This window comes from Lissotriton vulgaris, chromosome 2_1 (assembly GCF_964263255.1).
Source record: "Lissotriton vulgaris chromosome 2_1, aLisVul1.2, whole genome shotgun sequence".
NCBI classification, from domain to species: domain Eukaryota; kingdom Metazoa; phylum Chordata; class Amphibia; order Caudata; family Salamandridae; genus Lissotriton; species Lissotriton vulgaris.
The window spans coordinates 1,840,390,656-1,840,410,377 of NC_141687.1; the positions used below are offsets into that span (position 1 = coordinate 1,840,390,656).

General features: G+C 45.4%; 1 protein-coding gene across 4 annotated transcripts in view; it reads right to left on the minus strand.

Annotated features, from left to right (window-relative positions):
• Nucleotides 1-19,722, minus strand: part of LCTL (lactase like) — a 160,214-nt gene that overhangs the window by 33,239 nt on the left and 107,253 nt on the right. For all 4 annotated transcript variants that reach the window (XM_086958000.1, XM_086958001.1, XM_086958003.1 and 1 more), the window contains exons 11-14: nucleotides 18,370-18,644; nucleotides 6,941-7,067; nucleotides 5,141-5,340; nucleotides 1,145-1,208 (exon numbers count right to left, since the gene is read on the minus strand). In XM_086958000.1, the coding sequence (XP_086814126.1) occupies nucleotides 1,145-1,208; nucleotides 5,141-5,340; nucleotides 6,941-7,067; nucleotides 18,370-18,644 (666 nt within the window). The remainder of the gene's footprint in view (nucleotides 1-1,144; nucleotides 1,209-5,140; nucleotides 5,341-6,940; nucleotides 7,068-18,369; nucleotides 18,645-19,722) is intronic.

Genomic DNA, 19,722 nt, shown 5'->3' on the forward strand with positions numbered 1-19,722 from the left:
GTGCCTGAAAGGCAAAATTGAATTTTTCTAGTGGCTCTGAAAATCCTTAAAACCGAGCTGGAGGGGAGGTAGCTCCTCCTTTTGGTGACTAGTACCACTGTCATTTACCAGCCTGCAGAGGGCAGAGTCATTTGGGTGTATGAGAGGATATCTGCATGGGAAGTGAAGAGACAGCAGGGAGACAGTGCAATACAGATAAGAGGTAAAGGTGGTAATGCAAAGTGCAGAGAAGAAAAGAGAGAAGAGGTGTATGATCATGAGAGTGAAGGAGTAGAGGCATGCATGTGAAATTTAAACTAAAAGGCGGGTGCAGAGAAGAGGGAAGCGTGCATGGAAGAAGGACTACTGCCTTGGGAAATGGGAGGTGCCTATGGTTCATGGTTAGTGAGGTAACAGGTGAAGGATAAAATAACTTCAAATAAAATAAGGAACCTTCCCCTGTACCATAAGCAAGAAAAGGCTGGCAGAGGCTCCACCATATCTACCATTAGGTGAATATTTCCACTAAACACCCATTGGTGCACAACAGAAAACACTAGTAGTAACCTGCCATATTCAGTCCTAGGGGTTATGAGGTACTTCCCTGAAGACTGACCGCACACGTGCCTGCTGCTCAGCCCCATCTGCAAATCAACTGAGCACCCTTTACAATGAAATATCCATTGGAACAGTGCCCTCAGTCCTGTTAACCTATGCTGATTGATGATACTGTAGAACCCATCTCTTTGGCCCTACCCACTTCCATTTTTTGAGATGCTTTCCTTATTTATAATTTCGGTCTAAAGGTAGATATCGAAATTTTGTGGGTAATTTACAAAATAGGAAAGGAATTGGGAAATATTTGGTTTCTGCAGAATGACCAGCACTGCCCATTTGAAGAGTCCTTTGCACCTCCTCTATAGCCCAGTTCTTCGTTAAACAATGGGCAGGCACGTGGACCATTTAGTTGTCGCCTACGGGACAATGAGACCATCCTTCTAATTTCTGCTGCTTTAGTTTACCAAATTGTGTGCAAAGCACCCACATTAAGTGGTATATAAAACATATTTACATTTAATTTCTTTGTTTGCCCTTATTGTATGGCCCATTGGACCAAATGAACGATGTTCAAATATTCTTGTATCAAACAAATGTTGCTGGTTACCTGCAGCCAGGAGCTGGTTGGTGGTGGAGCACATTTCAGTGGCTTTGCGATGCCAGTTCTCTACCTAAGAAAAGAAATATACTAGAAATCAGCACACGTGAAACTACGTCAGCAAACTCTGCGCATGCCCAAGGACAGGAACCTATACCTTTATACACCCTCTACAAAAGTTAACTGGTCACCTTTTAGTTGCTTATTGCTTAATTTGGATATTAAACTGGTACAAATGAGGTGCAACCAATGAACAGTGTTAACAAGTGTAAAAATGACAAAAAAATGAAGTACTACTATTACAAAATGTGCCACATTATGCCGCATAACTTTTTCGAGACACAAGATTTACTGAACCATGCCACTTAATTTGGGCCTCCCTTGCCGCATAATTCCAGTGACCCTGGCTATAGGCATGTAGGTCTGAAACAGGTGTATACTAGGCTCACTTTCTGTGTGCTGAAGTAGTCAGTCACAGTAGGGCTACACGTTTGCAGGGTTAGTAAGGCTGGGAGCGCTAACTAGAGTTAACTATTTGTCAAACGTGGAAAATGCAGATGCGCTGATGTATTACTCGTGGCATGGGATATAATACAACCCAGGCTTTAGAAATTATCACATTGTTAATTTTATGGTGCTTTCTTTGCAGTCTTTTCAGTCTCTAGAACGAGATCGCTGTATTTATCATGGGTTTACGTGTGTAATGCCTGGCCATTCTGTAATTCCTATTCAATTATTGAAAATAGTAGGAATGTAATATTTCTCGCAAATTATTGGTTTTGAAAACACTGCTGTTTGTTAAATAACAGGAGTCATTTGTAGCAGATGAGGAAACTGCAATGTGGATAGGTGTGTATTTTATTTCACTGAAAAACACTGGTAAAACGTTGTATTGCATGGCAAGCAAAACGAGCATATGGACAGCAGAACTCCTGGTTTAGGAATGAAAAGATAGAAGACAATTCCATCAGTTAAAAAAAAAAGTTTAAAGTTCATAACTGGGTATTTGACACAACAGTTGCAGAATAGTTCACTAGAAACACAAGCATAAATTCACTGAAAAAAATACAGTGAAAGTGAAGTTATGTTTAGGATTGGTAAGAGACCTTAACGTGTGTTTAAAAAAAATCTTCTGAAATTCTATTAGAAAAACAAAAACGTTAAAGAACAGTTATGGTTACAAATTAAAACCGAAAATCCACTGAAATTCACCAGTTATTGTGAATCATATCTCCCATAAAAACCATGCAAACCATAACTCGCACCCGAAATGCAATGCTTATGACCTCAAAAATGTATATCTATTCATGTTTAATATATAATTTAGTAACGTACACCAATACATTAAATATGCATATTTGTCTCATTGATAATGCTAATGTGATACGTAATCCCACCTGTAACATTGTTTGTCATTCGAAATTGCGCTTGTCATGTCAAGGGTGAGGTCATGAGCATTGCATTTGGTGTGTGGGTTTTTGCTTGCATGGCTGTACTTCGAGTTATGGATTGCAGAGATCATCTTAACTGGTAGATTTCAGTGAGTATTTAGTGTTAATTCATAGTTATTACAGTCATTTACCTCTGTTTATTTAAGTACTAAGGGAAATGGTAAAACTGCAGCTATGAACAGCCCCGCCTTCACCTTCAAATTCGTGGTTTCGCTGTGGCTTCTGTAGGCAACCTTAGGCCAGGCACAATATGCACTGGGCACAAGGTGCAGCCTTTCCCCTCACTCTGAACGTAGCTACAACCGCTTCCAATGCATGTGTGCACGGTCTTTTCCCAGGCAGCACTTGTGTGTGATGTACATTTTATGTGGCCGTGGGATATTGAGTGACTTTGGGTGTGTAAAAGAAAGGAAGGTACACACGTTTAAAGACCTGGATCCCTTTGTCCAGTGGGGTTACTGAATAGGCCTACTGAGATGTCATCTGTAAGGCCATGGGCACCCTATTTGGTTTTAGTGGTTTTTAGTTTTTTTCGTTGTAAATAGCATCACTTTAACCATATTTTCAGGACATTTCTGAGGTTTTTATAGGCAGATGTTCATTTCTTATGAGCAAATATAACCATGTCCTACCTCCTAACAGTTATTTTTTTTTATTACTTTATTTTTTAATAGCTTCTCCCAGGTATCATTCCTCCATAATCAACAGTGCACAGCCTTCGGAATTGTGCAGTTAGGTCTGGGTACAGAGTCCGTCCTCCTGTCAGGCCCCGCATCCTGTCCCATCCCAATCAAACTAACTGAGCATCCTGGTCATGCATAGCAGATTTGCCCAATCCATCCAAACCAGCAGCCCTCAGCCATATTGCCTGCAGATTCATCAAATAGAACATCCGCTATGAGCAAACCACATATTTTCAATAGCAATTGCATATTTTCAAACACCATCTCAACGCAAAGTCAGGAATCCTGTGTCTTAAAAAGCTGTTTTTCTAGATAATGTGACTACTTTTTCTACCCCTCTGGGATCTGCCGCTTCTCCCTTTATACTTAACTCGTTATCATTCCTTTACATAATTTTTTTTCACTGTGTCCTAGATTTCATGATCGTGGAAAAAATAAATCGAAGCATTTTACGAAAGTTACACCTCTTCAAAAAATCAAATATGTGAATCCAACTGTCACTATATCTTTGTTCACCTCATTTGCCTCTATATTTTTTGGTGAAGACCACACATCGATTTTTCTCCAATCCACAAATAGCTTGCAAGTTGGACTAGAATGCTTCACCTCATCCACGTTTGCTGAGCACCCATCCAGCTGTTGTTGTTGTAGGTGCTTCAATACAATTACTAGATGATAGCCGTGCACAGCTATAATGGTGATACTTGGGTTAAAGGCGTGGATCGTGCTCCTTCGTTTACTCCCTGCTTTGGTGTATGTACTAAGAACTGAGGATTGCGCTAGCACTATACGGTGCTAGTGTCACAAAGGGCACTGATTTCTAGAGAGCTGGATTCACCAGCAAGTTTTAGTCAATAAAGTTTTCGAAAACTTGAATTTTTCTGTTCACTGAAGTATTTTATTCATACTTGTGCAAGTATTTTCATGTAGATATTCCATAACACATGGAACACATTGATTGTTGTAGAAGGAATTGGATATAAAGTATAATTATGGAATATCTACATGAAAATACTTGCACAAGTATGAATAAAATACTTCAGTGAACAGAAAAATTCAAGTTTTCGAAAACTTTATTGACTAAAACTTGCTGGTGAATCCAGCTCTCTAGAAATCAGTGCCCTTTGTGACACTAGCACCGTATAGTGCTAGCGCAATCCTCAGTTGTTGTAGGTGCTACAGGGTATACAACGTTTACAACGAAGTTTTTACCACGCACTACCACTACAACGCAGGCATTACCACGCATACCATTACAACGCATTGCACTGGGGGGCGCTCTAGGATAGGGAATAAGTATAATTTTATATCCAACACCTTCCCTAGTGTCCACGGGGACTGGAGTTGGAATATAAAATTATACTTACTACTATCCAGCACCTCTAAGCGCTATGCGTTGTAACGGTATGCGTTGTAAATACCGCGTTGTAATGGTATGCGTGGTGAAAGTATGCGTTGTAACGTCATACATCCGTGCTACAGATTTTTTTCCCCATTGGAATTAACTTAGCTTCTAGCCTTTACAAACGCCCAAATTAAACCTCTTGAAGATCTTCACAAAACTGCCCAGAATTAAATCAAATTAAAACTTGAGGAAATGCCATCTTAGTTTTGCCATTCAGCTCATTCAAGTTTTAAAAAAATGCATTTCCACGGGGACACCGGGAGTGCTGTAACCATAAGTAGGGAGTAGCTCTGCAGTGTATCTGCATATGGTGTATGCAGACAGTGAGTCGTCCGCAATAATCACAATACACCCTTAAATCCTCTTCTCATCCTTAATTACCCAGAAAAAAAACATTACCAGGAGTAGGCCCAGCAACTCCCTTAGAAGTTTAGTATCTTGAAGAGATTCTTCCAGTGGTACTGACCTCTCGGACGTTGGGGAAACCGTTGACGGCCATGATTTTTTTGTAGAACTGAACGGAGGCCTTGGGGTAGCGTGGTTTGTTCTTGTTCTTAAACTCAACGTAGTACAAGCCAAATCTTTCAGAGTAACCTTCATCCCACTCAAATTTGTCCATCAGCGACCATGCTGTGTAAGCCTTCACTTTCACCCCGTCCTTGATGGCTAGACGTCAAGAGAGGTAGAAGGTAGTTTAGTGTCAGTTACCGGATGACAGGCTAAGTGACATTTGAAAGTATTCCCAGATTTGCAAACTATTCTCCCCTCTATCCATCCCCTCTCCCCCCTCCACCACTTTCATTGTTATCTGGTCACCATGTCAGAATACCAATCAACTTGAATGCTTATTTTTTTTTACTACTTGCGAACTAGAGCTGCAAGATATCAAAGTGCTGTATAAATAGAGGAAGAACAAGTTGCACAATGATAACAGAATGAATAAAATTCAAATGAACAGTACATTATAGGTATTTGACTGAAGGGGTCTTTACAGAAGACCTATTCTAGGAGCAAGAATCGATGCAACAGTAAGCGTCTGAGCTACCTCTTGAGTGGTTTAAAGTGGGGAAGAGTTCTGATTGATTGATGGGTGGAGTTACAAATTGTTTCAAGTGAGCACAATAAATATTTAATTCGAACTCAATACTACAACGGATGAGTTGTCCACATTTTTTCAACTGTGTAACTTGGAAATGTGTAGCAGTTACAAAATGTCTCGTTAGATCAAGACATCACAACACAATATGTTGACACACTCTTGGACATAATGGAGAAATCTGTCCCCTAACCGAAAAGAATAAATGAACACATATTTGAAAGAAAGGTCCTGATGAGAGCGTCTGAAAAAATATCGAAACCGAATCCAATGTCAACAAATCTGACAAATGGACAAGTCTTCCTACCCTTCAAATAGCAATCTCTAAATCCATGAATTAGTAGTCCAGTTTGACTTCGGTTAATAGAGTGGTAGGTGCCATGTCCTGTCCATAATGACTGTTACTGAAAATAATTGAGTGAAGATTACATAATACCCCTGCAAATTAAATTGTAGGGGCTGTCTGGAGAAATGAGGCTTCCATTTGACAAATTAGCTCAGTAAACATACCCAAACGTTAGAGGATTTTACAGCCAATAGTTACACTTTGCACATTATTTAATACAGTATTCTAATTTCCAATATAATTGGTAATTAATATCCACTTATACTAAATTAGTTACCATTTTCTGTGCCAAAATATGTGGCAATTTATTTGCTTAATGATCAATAGATACATGGTCAGTGATTAGTAGCCACCAGGCCAAATAAGTTAATATTCTGTGTTCAGATAATATTGGTGTCTGTGCTCTGAAGACCAATATTAGTCTCAAATAACTCAAATGCATTGACCCAATCACTAGCAGTCTCACCATTGAATAATTAGTTATTATATTATTTTCTTAGTTTTAGAATATGCTGAAACCCTGTGTGCCACACGATAGAACATTTTCAAGGCCCACTTAAACCTTTGACTCCTCGGCTAAATTCTAATGTGTGACCAGAATTTGGGCAGAAGAGGCTATTTCCCTTCTCTCTCTCTCTCTCTCTCTCTCTCTCTCTCTCTCTCTCTCTCTCTCTCTCTCTCTCTCTCTCGCTGTAGGATTTCTGTACAACAGCAGGCATTGCGTTTGATCTTTACTACACAATAACTAGCTCTACAAGCAGACATGGGTTAGGAGCGGTTATTAGCCGGACTCCCCTCTCTGCCCGTATAGTATAGCGGTATACCTTTCAGCATCTCATTGGTGTAGCCTTTCAAGTATTTGATTCTCCATTCGTCGCACAGCTGGGCACACTGCATCTTTTCGGACACGCCATTCTCTGTCACATACACTGTGGGATTGCCGTACTGGGTCTAGGAATAAAGGAAAGCCCAGATGGGGTGAAATAACCTAGACTCAAAAGGAAATAATACTATTGACATCCACCCAGCTTTTATTTTTATATATTCTTGAGTATCAGTAAGGGGGTAAGCTACAGAGGACTCAACAATGAGAATACCATTTTTTAGGTTTCGCCTATTATCATTCGCTTGCAAATGTAATAGGCGAAAATTCAAGGGCTCAATCGACTAGTGAAACCAATGCAGTTTTCTCCCAGTGCGTGTGAGTCACGTGACCACAAAAGCGGGTCACGTGACCACACAAGCACGAGCATCTCCCTAATCCGCCTAAAACACTTCTCCTCCCCTCGCTCGCATTCCCGCCCCCCCACCAGGCTCTCCCGCCCCCATCCGGCTTCCCCCCACGCATCTCCTGCCACACTTCTCCTCCCTCGCATTCCCGCCCCCCCCACCAGGCTCTCCCGCCCCCATCCGCTTCGAATTTTTCTGGTAAAGATAAGCTAAAATAACTAACACCCTACAACGCAGCTTGAGATAAACCCATCTCCGCCTGGGACATTAAACAAAAGCAATCATAAGGGTTAACCATATGCCCTCAACCCTTCTACCTTTGACCACATTTTTCTAACCCCGCTGAATCTCAGAAACTAGAAGGACACTCACGCTGTAAATCTAGGCTGTGAACGCAGAAACACAGAGAAAAATACTGGCCTAATTTCCTCGATGTAGGCAGGAGAAATGTCTGTTTTTTTTTTACCGGGTACCCTTTCTTGAGTTCTTGTTTAATGAAGTCCGAACAGCCTTCCGTAAAAGATCAAATCAGAAACTGAATATGCGCGGGGACAGCGAGAAAGCCATGTTTGCATCATTTCAGTTGAGTCACATTTAAATAACAAACTCCTGATTGCACTTCAGTTTCTCTGGTTATAAACGAGCGACAATTTGGAGCTGCCTGGTTTATTCCATTGCTTATTTAGTAAAATGGAAAATCATTAAATAATAATGGATTCCGCTGTTTTAATTAATTAACGGTGGGATTGAAAAATTATCTTTCTTTTCCTGTTCCAAACCAAAAACGTATCTTCACAAACATATGGGGGCATCAACATTGTATCTTTGAGGGGAGGAGCTTCGGGGGCAACCAAGATGGCCGCGTAAGCTCGGAGCTCCGCGGACCCTCCGACCCTCCGCAAATATCCTGTTGGAAATCCTGATCCACGTTGGTGGATTCTACTTGGTGAATGGTCACTGACGCGGGAGCCGCTTTCCGCTTCTAAATCGGTGGTTCCTACGCTGAGCTACGTCGAGCTGAACTCCGTGCCAGGGATGCGCCATTGTCTCCTGGGTGGCTGCTGCCTTCTCCGTCGCTCCACATGATTGGAATGCGAAGCGGCTGCTTACGGTCCCCGCTGGCGAAGTGCTCGTGACTCTGGAGTTATCTATTATCTGCCTGGTCTGATTATTGACTCCGACTTTCCTCTGTTCACTTGGCTTTGGCTTGGGCGGTGTAGCCCTTTGTCCTCATCGGACCCATCATGGCGGGCAGAGGGGACCCCGACAAGACATCGAACAAAGGTGTCCGCAGTAAGACTCAGACGCAACTTAACAGGATTGATCGGTATGCTCAGCCACGGACCTCACCCACTGCGGTGGCCTCCTCTAAAGACCTTCCTCGAGCGGGCTCGCCCGATGGATCTGAGCCTACCCTGTGTGACGTTATGGGGGCCATCGCGGGCATTCGGTCCGAAATGCAAAAACAGCATGAGGTCTTGACTCACAATGTGGGCACTTTGGCTGTGGCTCTTACTCTTATCAGGGCCGATTTGGGTAAGACTAACGACCGTGTGAAATCGCTTGATATCAAGACCTCTAGCCTAACCACCGATGTCTCGGACCTGCAGACGGAGGTCCGGACTTTGCGACTGACCACTGATCAATTTTCCAGGAGGCTGGAGGATTTTGAGGGACGTGCCAGGCGGCAGAATGTCCGTATTATTGGTGTTCCGGAAGGCTCGGAGGAAGCGGCAGTGGACCTTTTTGTGGAAGATCTGGTGCAGACGCATCTAGCGCCTTCTGGCCTGAGTAATTTCTTCTCCGTGGAGCGTGCTCACCGGGTTCCGGGCGGCCCGCCGAAGTCGGGTGTGGCGCCTAGACCCATCATTGCACGGCTCCTCAACTTTCGGGACCGGGACGCGATCCTTCAGGCGTCTAGGAGGCATGGACTGCTTAAGTACCAGAATTCTGAAGTGCACTTTTATCCGGATTTCACCAGGGCTGTTCAGAGGCAGCGTCAGAGCTATGCGGGTGTGAAACGGCGCCTGAGGGACATGGGCTTTAAATACTCGATGCTGTTCCCTGCCAAACTTCGGATCGAGCACGAAGGTCGTGCTCTGTTCTTTGACGTTCCGGAAAATGTAAGCGACTGGCTGGACACTCTGCCACAACGCCGGGACGACCACGGCGAACACTCCGGAGGTGCGACTGGTGGTTCCGATCAATAGGACTTGGTTCTACTGAACGGATTTTGGCGGTTGGTGGCCCTGCTGTATGTGACTATCGATACCGATGTTGCTTTGATTTTGATAATTCTCCTGTCGTTTACATGGAGGGTGGCGGGAGGAGTTCGTGGAGATTCCTTACTCCTCTGGGGGCTTTCTGTAGACTAGTTTATGGGGAGACAGGCACACTGCTGGTTGGGGGGGCTCTTTAGTCTGCTGCAGGGGTGCAGGGTAGGGGGTGGGGTTGGGAAAGTTCGTTTGTTTGTTTATTCTTTCTTTCCTCTATTTCTTAGGCAATGGGTCGTATACACTGCTAAGTTTCATTTGCTGTTGAGGATTGTTGGGGTTGGGTGGGGCAGGCGGCACGAGGATGGGGGGTAGGAAATTACGAGTACTCAGTTGGAATGTTAATGGGTTGGGGGACCGTATCAAGAGAGGGGTTGTGATTCAATTGCTTAAACGCCACATGCCTGATGTTGTCCTTCTGCAGGAGACGCACTTGGTTGGGAACACGTGCAAAGCACTCAATCGTAAGGGATACAAAATGGTGGCCCACTCGGGGTTCTCTTCGGGATCTCGGGGGGCGGGTGTCCTTGTACGTGCGTCCCTTCCACTTGAGATCGACGTCACCCTGATTGATGAGAGTGGGCGGTATGCCGCAGTGGCGGGAATATGGGAAGGGCGTGCCCCGACATTACTTTCAGTTTACGTTCCCCCGGGCCTACAATCTAGCACTTTCCAAGACCTTGGTGGCGCCATTTTAAATTTGCCTGCTGGTTTGTTGGTAATGGGGGGTGATTTCAACTTAGTTTGCTCCGGCTCCTTGGACCGTCATCCGCCTAGAGACCTCCGGGGTTCCCAATTGTGGTTGCCGTCCTTCCTCGAGACCATGGGGCTAGTGGATAGCTGGCGGCTTTTACACCCCACGCTCTGTCATTTCTCTTTCCATTCCGGCGCGCATGGTAGTCTTTCTCGTATAGACTACGTTTTCACATTAGCAGCACATGCGCCTGCTGTGTCTGAGGCCCGATTTTTGGCGCGGGGCATTTCTGACCATTCCCCGTTGTGGGTCTCATTTGATTTTGACATTGTCTTGTCGGACCGGCCGGTGGCAGTCAATCCATGGTATTTCCGCAATCCCAAAACTCGCACTCTCTTAGCCAAGGCCATCGACCTTTACTTTTCTGAAAATGAGGGTTCGGTTGGCTCGGCCGCGACTTTATGGGAGGCGTTTAAGACTGTTTTGAGGGGCGAGGCTTTCGCTCTTATAGCGGAGGCCCGTAGAGTCGGGGATGCCGACTTGGTACGCATCGAGGAGGAGATCATGGGCCTTGACTCCCAGTTGGAGACAGAACCCGACCCCGCTCTCCTGCATGACCTTTCCCTCAAACAGTCTGAATACCGCGACCTTGCCACGAATGCTGCCCTAGCTTTGGCTAAGGAACAGCAGGGTCGGATCTATGACGTTGGCGACAAGGCTGGGAAGTTGCTGGCCTGGCTGGACAGGAGAGAGATGGCTAGCCGTGTCGTACCCGAGATTATGGGGGGTGACGGTGTTGTTGTCTCTGACCCCAGTGCCATTGCCGAGTCTTTTGCTGACTATTTTCGAGGTGTCTACACCTCTATTTCGGACCCCTCCGAGGTCGACTCGACTGCGCTTCTCTCGGCCGTTGACCTTCCCTGTCTCTCTGATGAAGACCGTGACGATTTGGACAGGGACATCTCTGCCGACGAGATCGCCCTTGCGATCCGTTCATTGCGGTCGGGCAAGGCACCTGGTCCCAACGGCATCCCGGTCGAGTTATATAAGATCCGGCCGGATGTGGTTTCCCCGCACCTGCGTACCATGTTTTTGGAAGCGCGAGACACCGGCCTTCTTCCCCTGGACCAGAGGTTGGCCACCATTGTGGTCATACACAAGGAAGGGAAGCCGAGAGACTTGTGTCGTTCTTATCGTCCCATTTCTCTCCTTAATGCTGAGCCTAAGATCCTCGCCAAGCTGCTCGCCAATCGACTGATTGGAGTTATCGGCGACTTAGTGCACCCGGACCAGTCGGGCTTTATTCCTCACCGCAACACTGCCCTTAACTTGCGTAGACTCCACGGCGCCCTGGCTAGGGCCCATACCCTTGAGGAGCCGGCAGTCCTTGCTTCCTTGGACGCCACGATGGCTTTTGACTCTCTCGAGTGGAGTTACCTCTGGGCGGTGTTGACGAGGCTCGGTTTTGGCCCGGTGTTCGTGGGTTGGGTGAAACTCCTTTATGCTGGCCCACTGGCCAACGTTGCCGTCAATGGCCGCATTTCGGCATCTTTTGCCCTTCATAGGGGCACCAGACAGGGCTGCCCCTTGTCGCCTCTGTTGTTTGCGCTTGCTCTTGAGCCGCTCGCGGCCAAGTTGCGCACGCACCCTGATCTGCATGGCATAACCTGAGTCTCCCTCTATGCCGATGATATTCTGCTCTACCTCACCTCCCCCTGCAAGTCGCTCATTGTGGCATGCGATGTACTCAGACTTTTTGGACGGTACTCTGGCCTCGTTATTAACTGGGCCAAGTCCTCCCTGTACGTACTAAAAGGGGACACACCACGCCTCCCTAGAGGCTGCAACATTCAGGTGGCCAGTCAGGGATTTAAGTATTTGGGGATTTACATTTCCGGGAGTCCGAAGGCGCGATACGACCACAACTTGCTTCCCCCTCTCCTGCGCCTCCGGCGTGATGTGGAGAGTTGGCGCAAGCTTCCGCTTTCCCTGCTTGGCCGCGCGGCATTATTTAAGATGATGTCTTTGCCCAGGTTCATGTATGCCTTGCAGAACACCCAAGATCCGGTTCCGGCCCGCTATTTTCGAGAGATTGAGGGCCTTCAACGTGCCTTGCTCTGGGATGGCCGTCCCCGCGTCGCTATCACGAAGCTCACGCTTCCGTGGTACGACGGCGGTATCGCACTGCCGGACGTGCGTAGATACTATTGGGCCTCCCAACTGGCGGCTATTAACCATGGTCTCTATGGTCCGGTAAACAGCCCCGGCTATGCAATGGATAGGTGGCTTTTGGGTGGTGGTAATTACCACAGGGCGCTGCACTCGAGGTCTCTGGATAGGCGGATGTCGGGTCCAACGAAGACAGCGGTCCACATCTGGCGGACGATTACCAAGGCGCAGGGCTGGCAGGGCAGGCTGACTAGATTCACCCCTTTGTATGACTCCGATATTTTGGGCAGGTTATGGCACACCAAGGGCTTTGATAAATGGGACCTCATAGGTATCTCCAGGGTGGACGACATGATCTCTAAGGGCGAGATCAAGACCTTCCTTCAACTGCAGACTGAATACCAGCTGGGCGGCTCGGAGTTCTTCCGTTATGCCCAGCTGCGGCACGCGCTGCTCTCTGCCAAGCTGGCAGAGGGGGCGATTCCAGAAAGTTCCCCGTTGGAAGACAGAGTGTTAGATGGCCATATGCCCGACAGTGCCATCTCACTGTCGTATAAAAAATGAATGAATGTCCGCACTGACCTTCTCCTTGGAGTACGTGATCAGTGGGTGCGTGACGGCCTGGAGATTGACGACGAGGACTTGCAGAGCGTTGTGTCCTCCCCTAAGGAAGTCGCCATTTCCTCTCGTCTTCGGCTGGTGCAATTCAAAATCCTGCACAGGGTGTACGTGACTGGCCCCCGGCTTGTGCGTATGGGTTACTCGCCCGACGGGCTTTGTCGTCGTGGCTGTGGCGTCCTTGCTACCTTTATGCACATTCTATGGGACTGCCCCGTCATAGCCTCCTACTGGAGACGTGTGCACCGACCGGATTATGGGTGAGGTGACTGGGGTGGTGGCGAATGCAGAGGCTCGGAGGTGTCTCCTCAACATCTGGGAACCATCCGATCACAATGTGGCTCAGACTCAGTGGGTGACCCTGGGCAACATGGTGGCCAAACGCGACATTGCGCAAAAATGGGGGGCTGCTACGGCTCCCCTGGTGGTACAATGGAAGGCCAACATGGATTGGTGTATGTTTAGGGAAAAGACGGTCTATGTTGCCAGGGGTAAGCCCCAGAAATGGACGAAAGCGTGGGGGGCCTGGAATGCTTACCGGGGAGATATTTGCTTGCCACCGGAGCCTGCTTCTCTGGATGAACATATGTCACCATAACCTGTGACACCAACTGTGACACGTTGTACTGCTGAATCCTGTTTTTTCCTCCTCCCCTCTACTATCCTGCTCTATTCTCCTGTATCAGTGACTCAGTGCTCGTTTCCCCCTGCCCGCTACCAACACCTCGAAGGCTTCCTCTATTCCATTGCCACTCTTTAGCGCCACTTGGCGTTTTCTTCCTTCTTTGTTCTATGTTCCTTCTTAATATAAAACTATAAAAACAACCTGCATTGTACTGTTACGAGTGTTCTTGCACTATTGCTCTCCTGATTCACCGTGCTGCCTTGCCTCCGGGATGTTAGGCTGAATAGCTGTGTGCTTTTTTCAAATAAAGGTTTTAAAAATTTAAAAAAAAAAAAACATTGTATCTTTGTGTAATATCTGTTAGCTTTCTGTTTGAGGCTTGAGAAAAAAACATAATTTAGAAAGATGCATTCAGGGGCACTTGCAGAATGTGAAGTCACAGCCCCGCTCGAGCGCTTGGGATCCCATCCCCCCCATCACACTTTGTAATTCATTCACCCACAGACAGGCACGAGACAGGAGACAGAGCCATATGGGGTCCTCGTCTCACAGGGGGCGGGGCAGGGAGGCCCCATGAGGCCGTGCGGCACTAGGCCTCAACATGTGAAGCTACAGGCAAACACACCCCCAGGAGCAAATGCAAATCTCACGTGCATCCCGCGGGGAGAAATAACAACTGTGATAGTGCAATGATGATATTTACAACAAGGGCTAAACAATCATGATCCTAATGAACTTAACAACACACTAAACGATTCTATAGATGTCGATGTGGTGCCTCTTAACAGGAATCAGGGGACGAAGATATATATTTGTGCTATGAGGATCCTCTAACAGTCAAGCTGAGCCACGCTGAGCGGGCTGGCACGATGTGTTGAGGGCTGGCACGATGTGTTGAACGCTCGCCTTTGAAACGTGCGGTGGATTCCAGGTCTCGAGTTTTACTCCAATACGCCTCAGTGTCTGTCGTGTGTCTCTTTTGGGGGTCCGGGGGGGGTTGTGTTAGTCAGCCAGCGACCCTGATGGTGGTGTGGTGAAATTGGTATTCTATTTTAATTCGCATCAGCAGTTTTAATTCGGGATGCTGAATGGCAACATTTTCAGTTTTTCTTTTTCTGGGGACGGTGAAAGAAAATAAATGGAAGTGATTTCGTTGTATGCAGGGCAACTAGAATTATGTGGCAGAAGAGAATCAAATTATGAGGCAGGGTGGACTAATTTATGTAGCAATAAATGGCAAATTATGCTTCATAATGCAGCACATTTTGTGGTAGTATTACTTTATTTTGTTGTAATTTTTACTCATGTAACATTATATGGGCAAAGATTTCCCCTTATTAGCACTAGCTTAAAACCGAAATATAGCAGTAAGCATTGAAAGTTGACCAGTCAACCTTACAAAAGGACTTTCCACTGCATGGGAACACCTATCGCCCAAGGTTTAGTGCATTTTGATCCGTTTGACTAGAAACTATTTTAGGGGTTTTCAATCTGCAGATCGCGCAGAATAGGGTGAATTATGTGGCAAAGACAGCAAATTCATATTTATGCAAAAAAATGCATCGGCCACAGTATTTCATGATTCCAGCGGCCATGTATATATGCAAGTATGGTTAAAGGAGAGAGGAATTAAGCATAGATCTTGCACGTCGAGGTAAAGAAGGGGGTGACATGATTTCTGTGTATTTTATAGAATGGCAATCTCCTAGCGTTGACAAGAGAAATGCTCCAGGACCTTCGGGTCGAGTTCGCAATGAATATATTTTTGCAAAAAAAAACCAATGGGCATGGCTCATTGACTGGAGTCCACATGGACGTAGAAGTCACTTGTCACTTATATTAACTTTTTTTTCTGCAGTTTTATACCGCGCGAACTCGATTCAAGGGCTTTAGAAGAGCACCAATTGCATTACACATGGACACATACATGTTTTGGTAAGCATGGGGAGGTTGAGTGATTTGCCCAGAATCACAGTATGTTGACCGGACTTCGAGTCTGGAACCTGGTTCCCCAGCTCCAAAGTGCGCAGCTCTGGCCATTAGGCTACATCCGCCCCTCTCATAAGTATGCTTCTGGAGGACGCCATTCTGTGCCCCATCATATTTTTTTTATCAATTCTCTGGGCGGATGGACAGCTCCTCCGTTTCAAACACCCCATCCCTGGTACTGGCAGGCTCAAAGATGGGTAACCGTCCTTACCTGAGAACATTGAGCAGTCACCTGCTGCAGGCATGCACGAAGTACCGCATAATAAACTGACTTGCCTCAGCAGATAAACTATATGAACAGCCGGTGGGCAACCGGAATAAACAGCGCCCTCCTTTTATTGTGCACAAAATAGGTTAGGTGGTAAGAACTGAGGGCTTGTCAATCAAATCCTTCCAAGCTGGGAGAGTTCTTTGCAAAGACTGGATATGGGTGAGAAATACTTGTGTGAGATCTAGTTTTAATCTGTCGGGAGGATGCACACATTTTCTTTTAATGTTGCTAACTTGATACATTTCTTCTCGAAGGTCACTGTGGGGGCTATGGCCAGGTGACAATTTGTGATGTGCACCCCATATGCCCTCCTTCTGCTTGATGGGGAAAGGAATGTTTTGATTAAACCCGGTCCTGCTCTTCTCATGACCATGTTGCCGGAGGTTTTTCAGCCAGGACAGCATGTAATGTGGGCAGAAAGCATTATGGTGGAGACCCATTTAACAAGCACTGGCGTTGCCAATAGGTTTCGCATTTGGAAAGTTGGAGCTATTGGTTTTGTAAATGACATTTTATATTTATATATCGTTATTGGCATTGTCAATAACAATATATAAATATAAAATGTCATTTACAAAACCAATAGCTCCAACTTTCCAAATACGAAACCTATTGGCAACGCCAGTGCTTGTTTCAGGTTAGTTTTTGATGATTTTGTTTGATTTGTGATGGATAAAGATCAGTGAAGGTATTGGAATCATTATGGACCGATTTGGAACACCCTTTAGATCAAATAGTTGGGCATTCTATGATATCCGGCTGCACAAATTAACAAGCTGTTCCGTGGATGCTCTTTCATTTTAAGAGGGACATGCCACATTTCAAAAATATTTAGTTTTTGTGACCTTTGAGGTACCATAAACAATCCATAGCTAATAACCCAAAAGTGATCACTCACAGATGTGGCATCACAACCTTTAACACATCCAATACTGATCCTTTAGCACTGTGGTTAAGAAATGTTTACCACCCCAAAGATAGTGTCCCATTGCATACATTTGACCTTCTATGCATCTTTCCTTTAATGCTATGTACCAAGACAAGCGTCCTAGAATCTTTGACCGGCATCCATAATCCACTGTATGCTCCCAGCCGTACAATAGATGGTGTCCACCTCTCAGCACGTCCCCGCTCATGATGTACTATGTGCCTGTTTATTAGGATGGATGAACTTTAAGTTCATGTTCATAAACTTTGGCTACTATAGTCTTCATCAAAGCGCAATTCAGACTTCTGTAGCTCCCTTTAATGCTGTTTTTTTCTTCAGCTTCATCCTTTCTTCTTTACAATATAGCGATGTTGGGCATTGTTTTAGTAAACACACGCAACCCTTTGAGAGTAAAGGTGATAGCCTTTCTGGCCGAGTCCATTAACCACCAGGGAATGTTGATTTCTGAATGTAGTGCTGGCGAAACACGGAAACTTACTAGCATTGCTGAGGACTCATACCAAATACCTCAGGTTGGGCTTATGTTTGTCTAGAGTGCTTTAATTATCATTTTAACAATTGTTTTCCTTTTCCTTTTATAATTAAAGTATGAGGTACAATGAAAATCATGACCTGAGTTACTTGGACCATATGTGGAAGCACTTGAGACTGGGGAAAGATGGTTATTGTCACTCAAACACAGTTGTCCTAAATTTCATAAATAGATAATATTGGAAACCAATGGTCTTCAGAAATACTTAGGTTAGGTTACTTAGTAAGCTACTGTTCAGCAGTACAGGCCTGTGCAGAGTACCTTGTTTAGAAACAACTGTGCCACCAAACCCACTTTGGCTTCCCCGCAGCACTGTGGTCCTGGAAAGGACGGCCTAGCATTACTTGCGTCTGAGGTGTGTGCTTGTCTTTCAGGCAGTGTGGAGTCATTGGTGAAAAAAGTAGATTTCAGTAACAGTTGAAGCTACTAGGGAAGTTAAGTAAAGGGTGCTCGGGAATGAAATGGAGGTGGAAACCTAAATTCACGAGCCTTGCAGTAGTTCTGATTTTTATTACATCTAATGCCAAAGTTTCACATTTCGTACTCAGACTGATGGGGAAAAGATGCTATGATTACAGCTTAATACCCATGACGTATTACTATTTAGCATATAACCCTTAAAGTAACTCAAATCCAGGTAGTGAGAGAATGGTACTGGCTGCGATAAGAGAGGAGAGGAGACAGAAGATGGATGGAGCGAGAGAGGCAAAGGAAAGGTGGAAGGTTTGTTTGATATTTTTTGCCAGATCTGCTATTAATTACTGGTCTATCCCTGCTCAAACACCTCTTTTTCCACACAATCTCCAATAGAGTCATGACTACTTCCTTCAGGCCAGCCTGCCCCTACACTTAACACACAGTACTTGAGAATATTACGCTTCCTCTTTGAAGGAAGATGTGTACCTTCACAAAATTGAGCAAGCGACGGAACCCCCAGGGCACAGAATACAACCACTTGGATTCAGGATCGGGCCACCTCGGATCCACCAGCTCCAGCAGATCTCGATCGGTGAAGTAGCTGGGCCCCTGGAGAGCTGGATAGTTCTTCTGCGTGATGTAGCGTGTTGTGAAATGTCCTAAACCCAGGAAGTCACTTGTGCCTTTGATGTAGCTCTTCTCCTGTGACGAGAAGGTTGGGAGCCTCGAGACCGCCATACCCTGCTGCGCACTCTTCCGCCCTAAGAAAACAAAGTCAATTTGTGACCACTCTTTTCATTCCACTGATCAATTCACCGTAAAGACCATGACAAGCAAATGTAATTAAGTGTCAATAGAATGCAATCATTGGCAAAGCCAAGAGGTCTAGCTCTTCAAATGAGAGTGCCAAGTTATTGGCTATGCCAGTGCTTGTTTGTGAAACATTGTGTGTTAAAAATAAATGGCTGCTGGTGGATGGTGATGCATACGCATACATCAGAAGCCATCTATGAATGCCTTTTGTTTGATGAAACCTGTTCTAAGATGGCTATCAAAAGCTGCACAGGTAAGGGTGGCCATCTTAAAATGGATTTTCATAAAAAGAATGGTCTCCAGTACTTATGGATGTATCGGGACACACCAACTGCCATTTTGGATTTATGCTTCAAACTTTATTTTGCATTTTAAAAGTTGGCGACAAACATTTTTGACCAGTTAATAGCAAATCAACGTTGCAGGAGTGCAATTATTAAATGAGGTGAGTGGCACAGTTTCAGTGTGGGAGAAGCAGGAGATAAAAGCAACACACCCACCGGAAAGGCGGGAAAAAATAGAAAGTATGGCAAGCAGACAAGGGAGAGAGTGCTGACAGAAAAAGTACTTCCCTGATTATAACAACACAGTAGAATGACATAACTCGCACCAGCTGAAACACTGTAAAACAGCTGTAAACCACGGTAGGGACAATAAGGAGCAAGCAAATGATACTAACAAGACAGCCAACCACTGATAAGCAGTGGGCTAACCCAAAGCCCAATCTGCGTTGGGATTTTAAACAACGTCATTTGATGAAATGCAAAAGTGATAACTGATATACTTAGAATTCAGTAAAACTTTAAAATATATTCTACCCTGAAGACCTGTAAAGAAGGGTGGTAGACCTGTGTAGGGACTGAGAGTAATGGACACAAAAATTTGAAAAGACACAAAAACTAGTACAAAGGGAGACAACAGGGACCAGCAAGAGTGAGATAAAGGGGCACCAGTGGATGGAAAAAGCCTGAAGTGAATTCAAGACTACGCAGCCTTGGTTTTCGGCACTTTGTTAGGTGTAACCTG